This window comes from Parasteatoda tepidariorum, chromosome 8, assembly GCF_982258835.1.
Source record: "Parasteatoda tepidariorum strain Cologne lab strain chromosome 8, Ptep-v5.0, whole genome shotgun sequence".
In the NCBI taxonomy this organism is placed as follows: domain Eukaryota; kingdom Metazoa; phylum Arthropoda; class Arachnida; order Araneae; family Theridiidae; genus Parasteatoda; species Parasteatoda tepidariorum.
Window position 1 is genome coordinate 2,092,352 of NC_141762.1, and position 17,343 is coordinate 2,109,694.

At 27.9% G+C, this 17,343-nt stretch overlaps 1 protein-coding gene across 5 annotated transcripts in view; it reads left to right on the forward strand.

Moving 5' to 3' along the window:
• Positions 1-17,343, forward strand: part of LOC107440719 (MAGUK family member discs large 1) — a 256,361-nt gene that overhangs the window by 144,941 nt on the left and 94,077 nt on the right. For all 5 annotated transcript variants that reach the window (XM_043044038.3, XM_043044039.3, XM_071180794.2 and 2 more), the window contains 6 exons: positions 49-96; positions 2,403-2,527; positions 5,100-5,202; positions 9,020-9,226; positions 10,643-10,850; positions 12,546-12,633. In XM_043044038.3, the coding sequence (XP_042899972.1) occupies positions 49-96; positions 2,403-2,527; positions 5,100-5,202; positions 9,020-9,226; positions 10,643-10,850; positions 12,546-12,633 (779 nt within the window). The remainder of the gene's footprint in view (positions 1-48; positions 97-2,402; positions 2,528-5,099; positions 5,203-9,019; positions 9,227-10,642; positions 10,851-12,545; positions 12,634-17,343) is intronic.

Below are 17,343 nucleotides of genomic sequence, written 5' to 3' on the forward strand. Positions count from 1 at the left end.
CTACTTGTTCTTTCTGTACTAAAATATATATAATTTCTTCCACTGTAGACAAATGGTGACGATGAATGGGAGTATGAAGAAATCACACTAGAAAGGGTAATTTGTTTTTCTTTTATCTCTCATTTTATTTATTTTAATTGCATCATAACAATAGTTTCTTAACTAGTTAGTTGAATCCAGTCTTTTATTATCTAAATAATGGAAACAAAACATTAACTATTCTATCAATATATATATATACAGTGTTTTCATCATAGAAAAAAAAATGGGTGAGAAGTTCTCACCCTTTCTCAAAAACAGGGTGAGATTTCAGAAAGTTAAGTGAGATTTCTAAGAACTGAAAAAATACAAATAGACTTGAAAAAAAAATTTCTTTCATTATAATACATTTTTAACGTCTTCTATTTTTTAAAGCATTGAATATTCTTGCTGCATCATCATTGAAGATTTTGCCTTTACTAGGTATTTGTCCATCTTACATTAGTGCATAAAAAATTTGAACGTCATACATGAAAAAACCTTACCTGCGGTAAACACGTGGTTGCAGAGAAATGTGTTCTGAAAGGGGTTCCGTGGTTCGGAGGGGTTGTGTTCTGTTGTTCGAAAAAGTTCTGAACCATACTGGTAAATAGGGAAGCTAGATAACGGGGCAAATGTTGAAAATAATGAAAGATCCAGGAAGAAAAGTGAAATGATTTTATTCTAATAGGCATAATTCGATGCTTTTTCCAAAATGCGGGAAATTCGCGAATTTTGAAATTGATTTATAGAATGCGCGAATTTCTCGCGGTAATCATTTTTTAATGGGAGAAAAGAAAAAAATATGCGAGATTCTCGCGCTGTAGTGAAAACACTGATATATATATATATATATATATATATATATATGATAGACACACATAGTCGCTTTGTTAAATGTCCAAAATATATATACTAGGTCTATGTAAGTGCATTTAACCGGTGCTCCGAACACTGACGTTTCTCCTAAATATCCTCAGCAGATATTAAAATATTGAATAAATATAATAATATCGACGAATAAGTTATAATCAAATTGGATATAACAAATATTTCAGACATTCACCAAAGTGATTGTGGACATTCACGGGTGAAAGTCAACATTCTCTTGATTTCGGTCATTCACTGTAACATATACATATTAAATTTGCCTTCTTTTTAGTAGTGTTTTTTCTTTTTAATTCTTGTAAAACTTTTTATTAATAAAACTAAAGAGTTTCTCTCGGTGCCTCTTTAGAAGCCATGTTTCAGGCAGCACTAATAATGGTTTCCCATAAGGGCTTCATTAAAGAAATACTTACAAAAATATATATATTTTTTTTAAAATGTAAGTAGCTTCAGTGATATTTCTCTTTATATTTTCTTCTTGAAAAGTTAATGTCAGATTTTAAAAATTAATTATTTTGACCCATTGGCAATTTTTGGAACTTTTGGAACTCAATTTTTTTCAGCTAAAATATGTATACATTTTATTTTTTTCGGGTATTTTTAATATGAAAATTATGATAAAAAGGTTTTATCTGTAATAGGTACCATTTTTTTTATTGATATCATAATCTTAAGTTTATTATGAGCCTGTTCTACTTGTATCACATATAAAAAAAATTTTAAGAGTAGCATACAAATGTTAACATGTGCTTCATATTTTGAGAAATAAATGCACACAAGTTATGATATCAGTGTAGGCTTAAATTCCCTGAAAGCCAAAATCAACCCAAATTATAGTTATGAGTCGCTCTGTTTGGCAAAATTGAAACAGTTTTGCACGGCATAGCCGACCGTGATGGTTCGGTGGTAGAGAGCACTGTTCTGTTATTGTGAAGGACTGGAGCTCGAACTCATTGAGGACTTGTAGCCAACCCAACTTGTTTGTGAAGTGCCATAATCTCCTAGAAGGACGACCACAACCAGGGAAATTTTAAAAACTGGTGACCTACACTTCATGAAGTTATTGTAAATTTGAACTGTTTTAATTCCATTTTAGAAAATTAATTAGTTTTTACACCGGGATATATTTACCTTCATTGGTAGATAAGAATTGGTAAAAATCAACTTTTTTCTTCAATCTTTCTCTACCACTTTTTAAAATTTTTTCCATTGTGGTTACTCTGGGCTAGTTAACAACAGGCTGATGTGGGAATTTTTTGCTTTCAAGCTATATCGGATGCAATAAAAATAAAGAGTTTAAAAAAAAAAAAAAAGCGAATCCAAAAGGATCTGTTGTGTGACGCAGGAGTGTGAGATTCATATTTACCTGAAGGTTGATCTTTATGCTGTTATATGGAAGGGTAGATGGTTTAAGGATCTCTATTTGTGTGTATGTATGTCAAATTATGATTTTTTTTAAAAACTGGTTTATTACTTTTTATTTTATTTGTCCATAGGGTGGAGCTGGTTTAGGTTTTAGTATAGCTGGTGGTACAGACAACCCTCATGTGGGGGATGATCCTAGTATTTACATTACAAAGCTTATACAAGGAGGTGCAGCAGCCGCTGATGGACGACTACAGTAAGTTGCTTACTCTCTTATTCATATTAATCATGTCGGGTATCTTATTTGTGTGTTTTGTCAACTATTGCATTGTGTATTTATATATATAAAAAATGTACATTTTGAAGTAAGAGATGACTTGACTGACTGCAATTCTGGGCCAATTTTCAAATATTACGTAAGGAAATTTTCGGGGATTGTGGACTGCCCCTTTTATTTTTCACTTCAATTTTTACTACAGTATACTCTCAAAGTCGAAGGGATTCTAAAAAATTTTGAGTTAGTTAGTTTTCAAGATAACAAGTTCAGAAATAAATATATTCATATGGAAAAACTTAATCTAAAATATTTGCTCTGAAAAGTAGAGTCGTGAAGCATAAGAATAGCTACTATTAAATATATATGTAATGATAGTTGACCATGAATCTAAATGCAAAAATTATAATTTTATTTTTAAAAGTGGGACAAAAATAATGACACATTCAATAGAAAATAATCGGTTTACAATGAACTTACATTGTTGTTTAGTCAAAAAAATTTGACGTAACAAGGTTGTGAGAAGACATAGGAATTCAAATTAACATTATAATGCCATAGGGGAAGAATATTTTTTTGACATAGTGAGGTTTTCTAGGCATCGAAGTTCGAGATATCGAGTGTATAATGTATAATCTAATTTTAGGATAAAATTCAAGTAAACGATACTGCTTGCACAAAACAAAGTTTTTGTTTCAATTCACTCAATAAAATGTTGTATTTTCCTTCTGTGGTCAATAGTGTTGGCTTTTAAAACTCTTCAAAGAATTTTTTTTTCTAATACTTTCTTCCCCTAAATTTAATTTCAGGTATGAAAATTTTGGATTTGTTATTTTTATTCATTATTATTATTTTTTGTTTTTTTGTCTTTTAAAAAATGTGAAAGTATGGAAAATTATAAGGAACTGAAGTATAGTGTGAAATGTATATGGAAAATATATTTATGTCTTACGTTAACATTGTTTGTCTTAACCTCGCTTCCTCACGTGTTGGAAAAATTAAGCAAATCACAATCGTGATAGCGGATTGCCCTAATGGTTTTCTAGTGGACTGCTCTTCATACCTCTTATCCACTCTTTAGAAGGGTTTGTGACCATCTCTCCTCCTTCAATTATAAAATAAAACATTATCTGATAAGACTGGCCAACAACAGAATCAAGGTTGTAGTGGAGGGGGGGTTACATCAATTAGTGTTGCCCCAGTTTTTTTTATCAATAATACAATTTTAAAGAAGTAGTAATTTTTTATGCATTATATTTTTGGTACTCCTTCAATTTTAAATTAAATTTTGGTTAAATTTTGTGTATAACCGAGTACCACTGTCTCGTATAACATTTATCCTGTATATCCAACAGTGATATTTTAAGGTTAAGTGACATACATAAATGCATACATAAAGCGATTAACTACTGGCCAATCACAAACTCCCTTCCTATGGTCATATTTGAACAGCCCCCGACCTCACCTTAGCCACCTAATATGATTAAAAAAAAATAAGTATCATAGTATTTCGGCAATCAAAGCATTTTAAATACAAATGGAACTTATTTTTAAAAAAAAAATCAAAGTCAACCTAAGCCAGATTGTGAATAAAAATTAGAAAAAAAGAAGCACATTTCAAATTTGTGACTTAATTATGTTTCTATTTATGAATTCTATTATTTGCTTGTCTTATCTGCTTTTGTCTAAAAAGTATGGAAACAGCCGAATATTTCGAGCACTGTGATCAAAGATCTAAAAATAGCAGATTTTCACAGATGGCACTCTCATCACAGAATGAAAGTGGAAATTCGAAATAGAGACTTCTCAATAAAAATACATGTTTAAAATAAAAATAAGTGTGTTTTACAAACTTATCTAAATTTGTTTCAAAATATCAACCGCATTTATTTTTATTTTCATCTAGTAAGGTATCTCTATTTTAAATGACTTGTACCCTATTTCCATTTTGCAGTTGAAGTGCCTTCTGTGAGCAGTGCGGCATTAAGCGTATGTGGGGCCATAGGCCATTCAAATTTTGGGAGCCCTTAGATTAAATTTTTTTTTCTCGTATATTTTTTATTTATGTAATACTTATAAATAATAACTAAAGTAAGTAATAAATAAATATGATTAACGTTATGTAAAAAATATTATTGTATTTTAATAGTATATATTTGAAATAGATTTTTTTTTAAATCACTGTTTTTCTTAATTTTTTAAAATTTATTTTCAAAAAATCCATTTTATATGGGTCCTTAATCATTGGGGGCCCCAGGCCATGGCCTAGTCTGGCCTAAGGGGTAATCCGGCACTGTCTGTGAGACAAAATGTTAATACTTGTTGGTTATATTGAGAGATTTTTTCTCTCTGATGAATCCAAATCTGCAATAAGAAAAAGATACTTTATTTAAGGTGTCCTTTGCTTTTACTCACAAGCCTAAAAATATTTAGCATGTTTATTTTTTAGAATTTATATCCATGCATTTCTGGGCACATTCTATTAATTATCTAGATCTTATTGATGTTTAGTTACGAGAAAAGTATATTTAATTATTTTTGTTTTATTTTTTAGAGTAAATGACATCATTTTAAAAGTAAACGACGTAGATCTCATTGAAATACCTCATTCCATAGCAGTTGATGCATTAAAACGAGCAGGAAACATGGTTCATTTGGTAATTCTTTTTCTTTCATTTCCTTTTTTACCTATAATTTTTATTCATATTGATGGCTTTTTTCCCCCCAAAATAATAGTTTTACCTGCATTAATATGATTTTACTTCAGTGGTTTATTTTTCTGTGTTTTAATATCGCAATTATTGACACGACATTATTATACTTTTAACGTGAGATTTATAATTTTATTATTTAATTTCAAATGAAATAAAGTATGACACTGAGTACAATGAGGATGTCATATTGGAACAAAATTCAATTTCAATCTAAATGAATTTTCCATCAGAACTTTAAAGTGCACGATTAAAAATTCTTTCCTTAAGTTAAAATTCCATTTGAATGAAAGTGGAAATCTTTTGAGTGTGTCTTGAAAGTGAAGATTCTTTTCATATGGGTATTTCAGTGAAAATTCCTTGCATATGTCATAATTTTTATGAATTTGTTAGCGTAGTATGATATTCCATTAAAAATTCTTTTTAAAAATCAGAACTCCATTAAAAATTCCTTTCATGCATTAAAATTCCATTAAAAATTCCTTTCATACATTAAAATTCCATTGAAAATTCCTTTCATACATCAAGATTCCAATATAAATTTCTTTTGATTCATCAGAATTTCATTGAAAATTTTTTGAATGAAATGCCCAGTAAATATTTTTTCATAAGTCTAGAAATTCAGAATGTACCGTTGCAGAAGTTGCTAGTGTTAAAATTAAATGTAGAAACTGTTATCTTCTGAATTTTTACAAAAAAGAAAGAAAAAACTATGCAAGTGCAGACCTTGAAGTTTGTTTTAGTTTATAACTGCTAAATCATCTATGCCATTATTGCAGCCTTGTTAAAATATATAATTGCAACACACAAATGTATAAAAAATAAATTATAATATGGAACTAGAACTTTAATAATACTATGGTCTATAAATTTTATCTTTAACAATAAAAATGATATAAACAAACTACCTTTGCTATTATGTTTGATTTTCTCTGCATTAATTTTTATTGTGTAAAAATTATTTGGGCTTTATTAATTCGTTAAGATAGACTTCGATAAGTTATTTGCTCTTATAAAAATACATTGACAAGCATGTATATATTTATTATTATAGGATACAATGAAAACTTCACACTTTTAAGAATACTAAAACCAAGAGCAGGTTTCATTTTTCATTATTAAATCTACCCTTTAATTCCCATATCACAATTTTTTGAATTAGTATTTTGTACATTAAAATTAAATATGGAAAATGGATTTTCCTCTTGATGACGAATATATATATTATATATTCTTTGTGTTTGTTTTTGTTCCCAATAAAGTTATATTAGTTTGTTAAAAAAATTATCTATAATCTACTTTTGAATCCAGCTAAAAAAAAAGTATCCTGATATTAACCTAACACTTGTGCTACTACTGAAAAAGTTGAAAAGAAATGAATATTTAAAATATCTTGATTTTAGTGCTGAAATAGTTTGTTTAAGCAAATTTATAATCTATGTTCCAAATTTATTACAAAAAATGTACTTTACAAAGTACCTAAATTGTTACTACAAATATTAAATGTTTTTTTTATTTATTAAAACTGAAAGGTCAATTGTATTTTTCCCATAATTAGAAGAAAAAAAAACATTTGGATTTAGTACTATTCCCAAATTTTGAAAAATTTATGTCAGGATGAAAATGAATAAATTAACTTTGTTCAATGATGAGTTATTTTATCATTAAAAATTTTTTATAAGTTTGATTTTTTTCTAGCTATGTATTACTTATGAGTGGCAATTATTATTTTTTTTTACTAAAACTAACATTATTCAATTTTAAGTAATTATATGTAGTTACAGCTTACCTTTTAAAAAAAAAACATACTAGTATTTAAAAAATGTGAAAATGACATGATATTTTGAAAAAACTTTTTCAAAACTGCCTTTTTATAATATTTTTGTTGATATTGATTTATATATTTTATTTTATATAAAATGCTGATGCATCCAACTTCTGTTTAGAGGAAAACTTATAACATTACATCTCTGTATTATATGTCTTGAATTGTTTGATTTTTTATAAAAGAAATAGTGTCAATATTAGAATGTTTTGACATTTTGTATGAAACTTCTTAGAGTAGGCAGTATTAACGCTACTATTGATTTTAACATTCCGAACCTTAAATCAATTTATTTCTAAACTTTAAAATAATGCAGCAGTATGAACAGACCTAGTACAGTCACATAAATGGCAAACGTTTTGCGATGTGTGTGCGAGTTAAATTACAATTCATCTTCTTCCGGTGTCTAGTGTGCCCCGTGTTATTTTCATTCATTTATTTATTTTAGAATAAGCAGTCTATAAAATGCTGTACTTTGATTTTAAACTATGGAAAAATCTTCTACCTGTATTTACTGTTTATTTACGAACTTTCTTCCATTAGACATGGTATAAACAGTATATTAAAAATATTTCAGTTTGATATTAAACAAAGTTATGTAAAGCAGGCACCTTTTGTGTTATGCATAAAATGAAATTGGGTCTCTCATTCTTCCGTCCTGGAAAAAAACGCAATTGTGCTATTTTCTTAATTTGCCTATAATGGCTGCTACATTATTAAATGTTTTCAACGAACAAAAGTAATTCATTATGTACTTCTCGCGTGTCATAGGTTCGTCCTTTAATGCAGAACGAACTGAACATTTCCGAACCAGGCAAATAAGCTTTAGAATGAGGCCCAGGAAGAAGAAAAGTGCTAAAAGAAGGTGCAATACCGAATCCATACCTTTTGTTGTAACAAAAAACAGTTTATCTCCATTGTGTTTGAGAAAACTTGGTGTATTCAAAATTGTTTGCAATTTTTCTATAAGTTGTATTGCAGGGAGACTTATGTCCAAATTATTAAATGGAAAACATCGGCGTTTGAAAGTTGCGTACACGGTACATCACAGTGATCGTTAAATCATGGACAAAATTTGCAACATTGCATATGCTCAAAAAAATATTTTTTATTTTATTTTGCTATTAGATGTAATGCATTCTATTGATTTTACTCTCTCTGGTTGTTAATATTTTTTCAGTTATAAATATGGCCATTATGTTTTACTTTTGGAGGGAACTATTATACCATGGGACAATAAAACAATTTAAGATGTATGGATGCTTTTTTTTTTCTAGCATCAAATGAATTTTTTATTTTTGCGTGGTTCACATTGAAATACTACGCAACAATTATGTCTCTTGGTACGAAAAACTATAGAAAAGTAACTCTAAAGCTATAAAAAATACTATGCTAAAGAATTTCATCCCTTTGCAAACAGTTAGATTGATATCCCCCAAAAAAATCAAAATGAATGCTTGAAGTGTTTAAAAGCCCTCATTCTCTTGAGTTTTATGTTTAATTTTTAATATTCATTTCTTTAATGGTTTTTGTTCTTGGTATAATGTAAGGATATAGTATAATTCAACAGTACAATTCTCTCCAAAATGGTAGGAAATAAAATTGTGGCTTTGTTGTAAGATAGGGCTGTAGGTAATTTTCCTAACTTCGATGATTTTTTTTTTTTTTTTTTTTGAATGAAATTAAGTTATGCAGTAAGTATTTTTGGCTAAGTGATTTAATTCCAAAGATTTGTCTGTTTTGCTTAATTTTATTTATTTTTTGTTGAAAATGATTTTGAAGCTAGGGAAAATTTTTATGAGATAAATGCAGAAACAAAAATGTTTTATTTCCCTTCTGAAAATGACAATTGCTTCTGTTATAGTTTCATAAGTTAGAATAATATGTTGTATTTAGTACAAATCCATTTACTTAACAAATCATCTTTTTGAATTTCAGTTGGTGAAAAGGCATCGAATGAATTCCTCTTCCGGTTTAGAATATATTGAATTAATTAAAGGCAATAAAGGATTAGGTTTTAGTATCGCGGGTGGAATAGGCAATCAACATGTTCCCAGTGATAATGGTATCTTCGTAACAAAAATCATGGAAGGAGGAGCTGCTCACACGGACGGGAGGTTAGAAGTTGGAGACAAATTAATTTCTGTAAGTTATTTATTTTAACATCATATGAAACAAAATGTGAAATTGCAGAAATTTTTTTTTCTTTTCTGATGTTGAATTCAGATGAAACAAAATACAAGAATATTTTATTATTTAAAATAGTTTTGTTACATGAATTGATAGTTCTTTTATGTTTATTAAAACAAAAGAGGTTTAAAAAATTATTGTATAATTTTGAAAATTTAAAATATATTTGTTACCTTTTTTTTATAACATCAAAGGTTGATAAATAAATTTTATTAATATTCTGACAAGCTGTACAGGATATAATTGGATTGATAAGATTACTCAGTAGATTTTAATACTTAAAAATAGTATTTATGCTTAGCTTTATGGTGCAATTAAATTAAAAATTTCATTAATTGACAAAAAATCTTTCTCATTTGACAATGTGAATAATACAAATTAACACACTTCAGTTTAATTTAATTACTGCCAATTTTACACGTTTTACGTAAAATTCTATTTTTTTACATTTAAAATAGTTGTGAAATTTCTTCTTCCTATTTATTTCTTGAATATCTAAATTAAATTTGAAACAATTTTGACAACCATTCAATATAAATAAATTAATATTTGAATAAGTGCATGATAATTTTATAAAAACCTTGCAATTGTTCTTAAATTTTGAAATAACAGTATGACGAACAAAGTAATAATATTTAGAAGTACCAATGAAAAACTGCAGTTGAAAAATAGTTTAATGGTGTGAATAACAGAGTATTTCAAGAAACACAAAAAAATTATCAAAGTTTTTACTATGCACATATAAGTATTAATCAGTTGTACTTGCTGTTTGAAGCAATTTTTAATATTAAATTTTTATTGTTTCTCAAAAAATTTAAAAAACTGACTGCATGGAAATGAAAACTAAATCTTGGTAATAAAGATTTTAAAGTTTCTATAAATAGTTGAGTTTTTGTATTAAATTTAGTTTAATTATACTCTTTTCGTTTTGTGGAATTTTTAATGTAAAAGTAGATCTCAATAAAACAAGTTTACTTATATAGAGTTGTAAATAAATATTTAGATTATGGAGGAAAATTGAATAAAAAAAATGAAAACTGTTTGATTATTTCATGAAACTTGAAGATGTTTCTGGCCTTTCAATTGCTTTTTATTTTTCCAGAAATCAAACAGGTTTTCACTATCTCTTTCATTACTGTTATGGTGAGCCCCCTGGTCGAAACTCTCCTTAGCCGAGAGTTTTTTCTTCTCCCTCACTTATATGTTTGATTTTAATATGCGTACTTTATTTGCTTCGTTTTTAACAGAGATTCTAACAATATATATTAAGAGCGGCTATTATGGAGCACCCTCAATCAATCTAAGTAGTGTAGTGGTTGGCAATGATATTCCCCATAAATGGATGTAAAGCCGATGTTATTTGCTTTTCAGGTGGGAGAAACTAATTTAGAAAACTGCACTCACGAAGAAGCCGTTGCGACACTTAAAGCAACGACGGATAGGGTAATACTGACTGTTGTGAAACAGGCTGCAGGCAGTATGTTTAGAAATCACTCTAGAAATCCATCTCCTTTACCTGTGGCCAACATTGTACACACACAAGAAATCATCCGGGCGAAGAGTATAACCCCACCTCCTTGTAAGTTATCTTTCAAATCTTATCTCAAATTAATTCTTTTTTTTTTAATGCCGGCTGCAGTTTTTTGTAACTTTTACACTCAACATAACAAGTTTGCATAAATTGTAAGACTTTTCAGTTGTCATTTCAGAATTTTACTTTTATTACAATTCCAATATTTCTTTGGTATGAAGCAAATTTATTTAAAATTATTTGTGCTATGTTGTTTTTAAATAAATTTCTTATTTTAAAAATTAAAAAAAAAGTATATTTAAAAGCAATATAACAGTAAAAGAAAGGACTAAGACATAACCAAAAATAATGATAAACATTATTTATACAACATACAAGCATTATTTTTAGTACCCACTAAGGTACAGAATTTTTTTTCAGTTTGTTTCATTGTTCAAGTTCAAACTGAACATTGAACAAGTTAAAACTGAACACAGCTTTTTAACATTTTGTTATAATGTGGAATTATTAGCCTTTACCTTTTTGCCAATACTTGATTTAAAGCTTGTTATTTTAAGTTAAGATTTTTATTCTAATATCAGTGATGTAAAAATGTAAACTGTTTTAAGTTTTTGATAATTTTACGTCAAATGACCAGACAATTAATTGCTGTAGACAATACATTTATACACAACTCATCTGAAAGTTATAAATATATATCCATTTATGACATATTTTTTTAGAACAGTTTCTGAAATGACTATATTTTCTTCAATATTCATGAAAATACAGTAACAATGTTAAACTTAATGTTTACAATATTTGCTATAAATTTACTTTCTTTTATGAAAATAAATAAATGTTTGTACACATTGCAAAAACAAAAAAATTTTTTAAATTTTTTTCTCTAAAGGCAATAACATTATCTCTTTTTAGAAACATGTATTTTTAAAGTTGGTAAATATCTGCGGAAAAAAAACAGATTTTTCACAATATGTTTAAATAACAAATTGTGAAGTCGTTACATGATAAATGTAGTGACAATCCAGATATTTATCCAGTACATATCATATGTGATGTATGTTATATATAAGCATTTTTCACATTACAATTAATAAACGTGTTGTCTGTAAATTGTTTAATATAAAATAAAAATGGGGTAGAAAAAGAAAATTTATTTTTACTTTTAATTTTCTATCAAATTTTGTTTTAAATACAATTTTATTAATAAGCAAATTTATTTATCTTAGACTCCTAAAAATGTCATATATCAGTAATAAGCAAGATAATTTTATATTGAAATGCAAGCAAGATATTTGTTTATCTGTTACCTCATTAGACAGAGTGGATAGCATTAGTCCTTTACGCATTCATTGACATTGATTTTACCTGTATCCTAAAATTTAGCACCGTCATATGGACTTCATCTAACTTGATAAATTAAAAGATCCAGGCACCAACTTTTTTCTTAAATGTTTTTTATTTTTTTATTTGTAGTTAACTTTATTTTTATAAAATACACACTTATATAAAACGAGAAAGCTCTATTTGCAATAAATGAGGTGTTACATTGAAACTCATATTAGAGCAATCATTAATTGAAGCAGGGGACGAACTTTGTGTCACATATTTCCTGTAAATTAATTTAATAATTTTTTTTATTTGAAGATAGGTTTTACGTTGATTACCTGTTACATTTAACACTTTAATTAAATTTTATGTCAAGTATTTCGTTGTTACATGTTTCTTATATATTTTTTATAGTGAATATACCCGCAGAATATCCGTTAGAGTCTCCGCCTGATGATCATCAACCTTTACCCAGAGCGGCTACAATTGAAGATTTCACAAAGTAAGGTTTTAAAATGTTAACTGTAACCAGTTTAATTTGTATTCAGTTTTCATGCGTGTTTCAAGTGAATGCCAACATCATTGTCATTTTTCAGTACTATTTTGCATATTAATATTAGATGCCATAGAATTTTGTTTTATTTGGAAAAGTTGAACAATCTTTTAAATGTCGAAATGCAATGAAAATGTAAAAAATAATAATAATACTAATCAAAATTTAAATTAATGCAAAGTTTAAAGAAAAAAAAAAGCTTTCTTGCAATTATGTTTTCTGTATTATTAATTGGATGAAAATAAATAAATTAATTAAAAAATTAAACTAAATACTTTTTTCCTTTACATGGCATAGGAATGCATTGTGAACTTGAAGCTCAATATGTGTTGATGAAACTAGAAAGAAAGGCGTATTTAAAAATAATTTACGTTTAAGGAAAAGTAATACTTTTTACGAGTATTATTGATAATGTATTAATAATAATAAAAAAGTTTAAAAAAATCTATGAGAACTTCTGTTTGATTATCACAACTTCATCCTTTTAAAATTTCCCTTGTTCTGAACTATAGCAAATAGTAATTTGTAAATTAATTTACTTTTTTGTATTATTGCAAGTAATAATTACTGAGTTAATTTTCTATTCTTTAATATTTCAAATATTTATTAAATTAATTTTCAATTTTTTTAATATTATCTAAAATAATGAAATAAAGAGTGACTTTCTTATAACTCTTGTATGGTCATTCAGAATGTTGGACAGGCAATTTTCATCATCAAGATTTTTTTTACGCATTAGGCTTTAAGTCTCGTCCTCCACGGTCCAAAGCAGACTCCCTAGCCAAGCGCATCTCTTTCACCCACTATTATTCTTAGCCAGTGGTTAGAAAAACTACATTATTTTTGTAGTTTACTACAATTACAACTACCTTATTACAAATGTTGTTAACTACAGCTGCTTTTTTTAAGTGACAACTACTTTAAATTGTAGTAACTACTTCACTACTTTAAAGATACAAACTTTGCTGGAGAACTTAATTTTACGCTTATGCTCAAAATGGTGTTTTAATAAGAAATTGTCTCACATTAAATATAAGGGAATAACTGAGAAATATTCATTCATGTTTACATGAGCCAGTTTGTCATTTCAAAGCATTTTTTCGAATTTGTTCACTTGACCTTCAACTTTTTAAGTCTTTTTTGACAGTGAATCTTTAATTAAAGAGATACAAAATTATCAAATACTTGAAATTTTGTATTTGTTTACTGCTCTTTTATTTCCTCTAAGAAATTCAGTACACTGAACACACGCTCCTATACTTTTAAATAACATCAATGTTGATGATGGTGTTGCTTAGTTTGTACTTTGAAAGCTATCTGAAACCAAAAATAATTTTTTTTTTATAGTTTGAAATGTGTTTCTACAAAACCAAAATAATGTAAAGTCGAAGAGAGGTGAACAAAAGTTAAAATTGAAGTTGTGCATGAAGTACCAATACATCGAGAAATTAACTTGATTATGGTAAAACTCTAGTTTTAAAATTTAACTATAATTTTATTTAATAGCATTCCCTTCATAGTCAAATTAGTTAATCTTTAAAATTAATTGGGAAGCCGTTCATATTTTTTTTCTTAGTTTAATTTCCAAAAACATGTTTTGTTTCCTCTACCTAATAATTGAAATTACCTGGGAAGGACAATTTTTATTTGTTAGGTACATGCGTTTCACTTTTGTGCATTGTTGCATAGGGTTTCTTAATTACAATTCATTGATTATTTAGGATATTTCACTGGATGAAAGTTTATTCAGTTACAAAATAATATTTAGTAAATTCTTAGAAATAGCTATCTATGCCTTTGGATCCCTAAGATTCTTCGTGAATCATGTGACATTCTTTAACTAGTAATGATTTTTGAAACTTTTCTTGTTTATATTTTGATCTGATCAATTTTCCAATATTTATTTAATATTTTGGTTGCCTTTATGAAATTACTTAAAGTAAAATGTCAATAAGAAAGAAATGGCAATTTATTTAAAAAATATAATTTTTCTTATGACAATATCTTTAAATTATAAAATGGACCTGCCTTTCTGAAAAATTGTATGAGCATTTTCCGTTTAAGTTTTCAAATCTAAATAAAATAACTAGATATGTTAATAAAGCTATCTGTTTTTTTGGTAAAAATTTTCAATGGTTATAGCAGTTCAAAAAAGGAAAAATCACAAAGAATTTTGAAGTGAAAACTTGAAAGAGGGTGAATTAAAAAAACATAAATGATGCAGGTTGTTTCCAGACATTGATAAGTGCACATATGATTGGTTTAGTAGCCCACCTCTATTTATGCATTAAAAAAAAGGAGTAAACCTCTTTTATCATGTGCATAAGGTTTTTATATCTTGTTTGTAACCTTTTGCTTGTTACTGCTCACAAAACCAGTGACTACTTTATTTTTGTAGTTAACTACAAGCACTTTATTACAAATGTAGTTAACTTAACCACATTTTTTTAAATGTAGTTACTACTTTCAAGATGTAGTCACTGCTATTAGGAGATGCACTTTGGAGAACTTAATTGACACCTATGTTCAAAATGGTTTGGAATAAGAAAAATTAGTAATATCTAATTCTTATTAATACCTTTTTCGCACTACTGGGGCATTCTCATCGTGGTCATTGACGAACCCACATTCATTTGTACCAACCAGATTCGAAAAATTAGTTGCTTTTGAACCTTGTTTCTTTAATAAGCTGAAAGTAGTTTCCTTAAATAGCTGTAGACTAAGTACCGCAAACAGCTATAAGTAAGCTAACTACAAAAAAAGTTATCGACTACAGTAATTTTGCACTTGTGTAGCGTTATATCTGACCACTGGACAAAAATGAGGACAAGACAGTAAAAACAATTCCCTTTGTCTACTTTAAGGCATTTATTAAAATTTCAAGTACCATGTTTCGAAGTGAAAAAAAATGGAGTTGGCTTACTATTCTAGTAAGGCCCTCTTGTTGAGTTCATATAAGCACTTTTGCTTATTTTGTTTTAACTGGCACTAAAGATGATGAGTGAAGAGTTTCCAAAGTTGATTATAAAACTAATGATCCTGGATTTTTAAAAAAAAAAAAAAAAAAAACTTTTTTTAACCATTTTCCTGCACCAGTACATCACTCAATCGAAAAATATTTGTGCTGAAAATGTTTTTGCTCATTTTATAAAAGATGTTTATAAATTGATTTAGAATTTTAACCAAGCTTATTGAGGATACAAAACCTATTTATTGTTCAAATATTTGTCAAATAAAACATTTGTACTTCAAAGTAAACAAATGTGATGAGTTAAGATTAAAAAAGAAAAATTATGTAAACTATCACTTTTAAGGATGAGCAAATCTACTAAACAGCTGCATGTTGTGATTGTTAATTTAGTTCCTTTCCTTCATGCTCTTTAGTATTTACTATGTCATGATATTAAAAACAAATATTTTTTTTATTTTATTAATAAGCTTCAGACAAAATTCAGTATTGCTCAAAAAGGTCCTCTTTTTTCTTTGCCGAATCTCCTCTTCTCTTAAAAACTTGCCCAACTGTTCAAATTAGACAGTTTCATTTCCATTATAGAATTACTGATAAACTTTTTCCCCTCCCCATAGATTTTAGAATGGCTAAAAAATGAAAAGTTTCGTTTTTAACTATCTCCGTTTACCGTTTTTAACTATAACCTCGTTTTTTTTATTCTACAAGAATGTTTGATTTTTTCCCCACAGTTCAGTGATAGCTGTAAAATTCACAAAATTTTACTTTTCTTGAGTCACAATGACTCATCTCAGTGATTAAAGAAGAATGACACAGCACTATGGGACAGCAAATTTTAAACTGGTTGGGGCTGGTGCACATTGAAAGAGATTTTTAATAACTGCTAAATTTGACAAAATATTTCATACCATTTTATTCTTCTTTCCTGATGTGTTATAACTTTGTTTTTTTTTTTAATTTAATTATATTCATTAGCTTTCATGGTTTTGAAAATTATTTTATTATTTGAAGATTGCAACTGATTAAAATATCATTTTTTTTTAAAAATGATGCACAGTTTAAAAATGCTTTAATTTAGTTTGAGTTTTTGGGGTCATCAAAATGTGTTAAAATTATGACATACCTAAAAAATGCATCCTTTCATGTATGTGAAGTTTTTTAGTTCGATTTCGAACGATATGACTTGTTGCAGAAGCACAAACATTTCTGTGCCCGGGGGGTGTTTAGACGGCCCTGATATCCGCTGTCAAAATATAGAATAATTATAGGCTGCTAATGTGTGAAGTTGCTTTTGTGTGTGCTGTGAAAAAAAAACAATGGAAATTTGTTGGGGAAAAACGAAATTATTTTCCGAACAACCCAATAATAAGAATATCTTAAACTATGGTATGGGTAGCGCGGATCCAAATGGCCCAACAGTTACCCTACACATTCAATTCATTTTCGCTCTGATGAATTGTTACTAAATGAAAACACCTCTATCTTTCCAACATTGCCTCAACTGCTCTACTAATAGGTCTGATTCTTTTTTTAATGCTAATGAGTAACTCTTTTCCACCCAGACTTTTATTTATTTAGAAAGTGGTTGCTCTGAATGACCGAAATGGTTGACTTCTTCTACCGGTGAATGTTGACAATCACATATAGTTTGCTTTGGTAAATGTCCGAAATATATACTAGGTTTAGTGAAG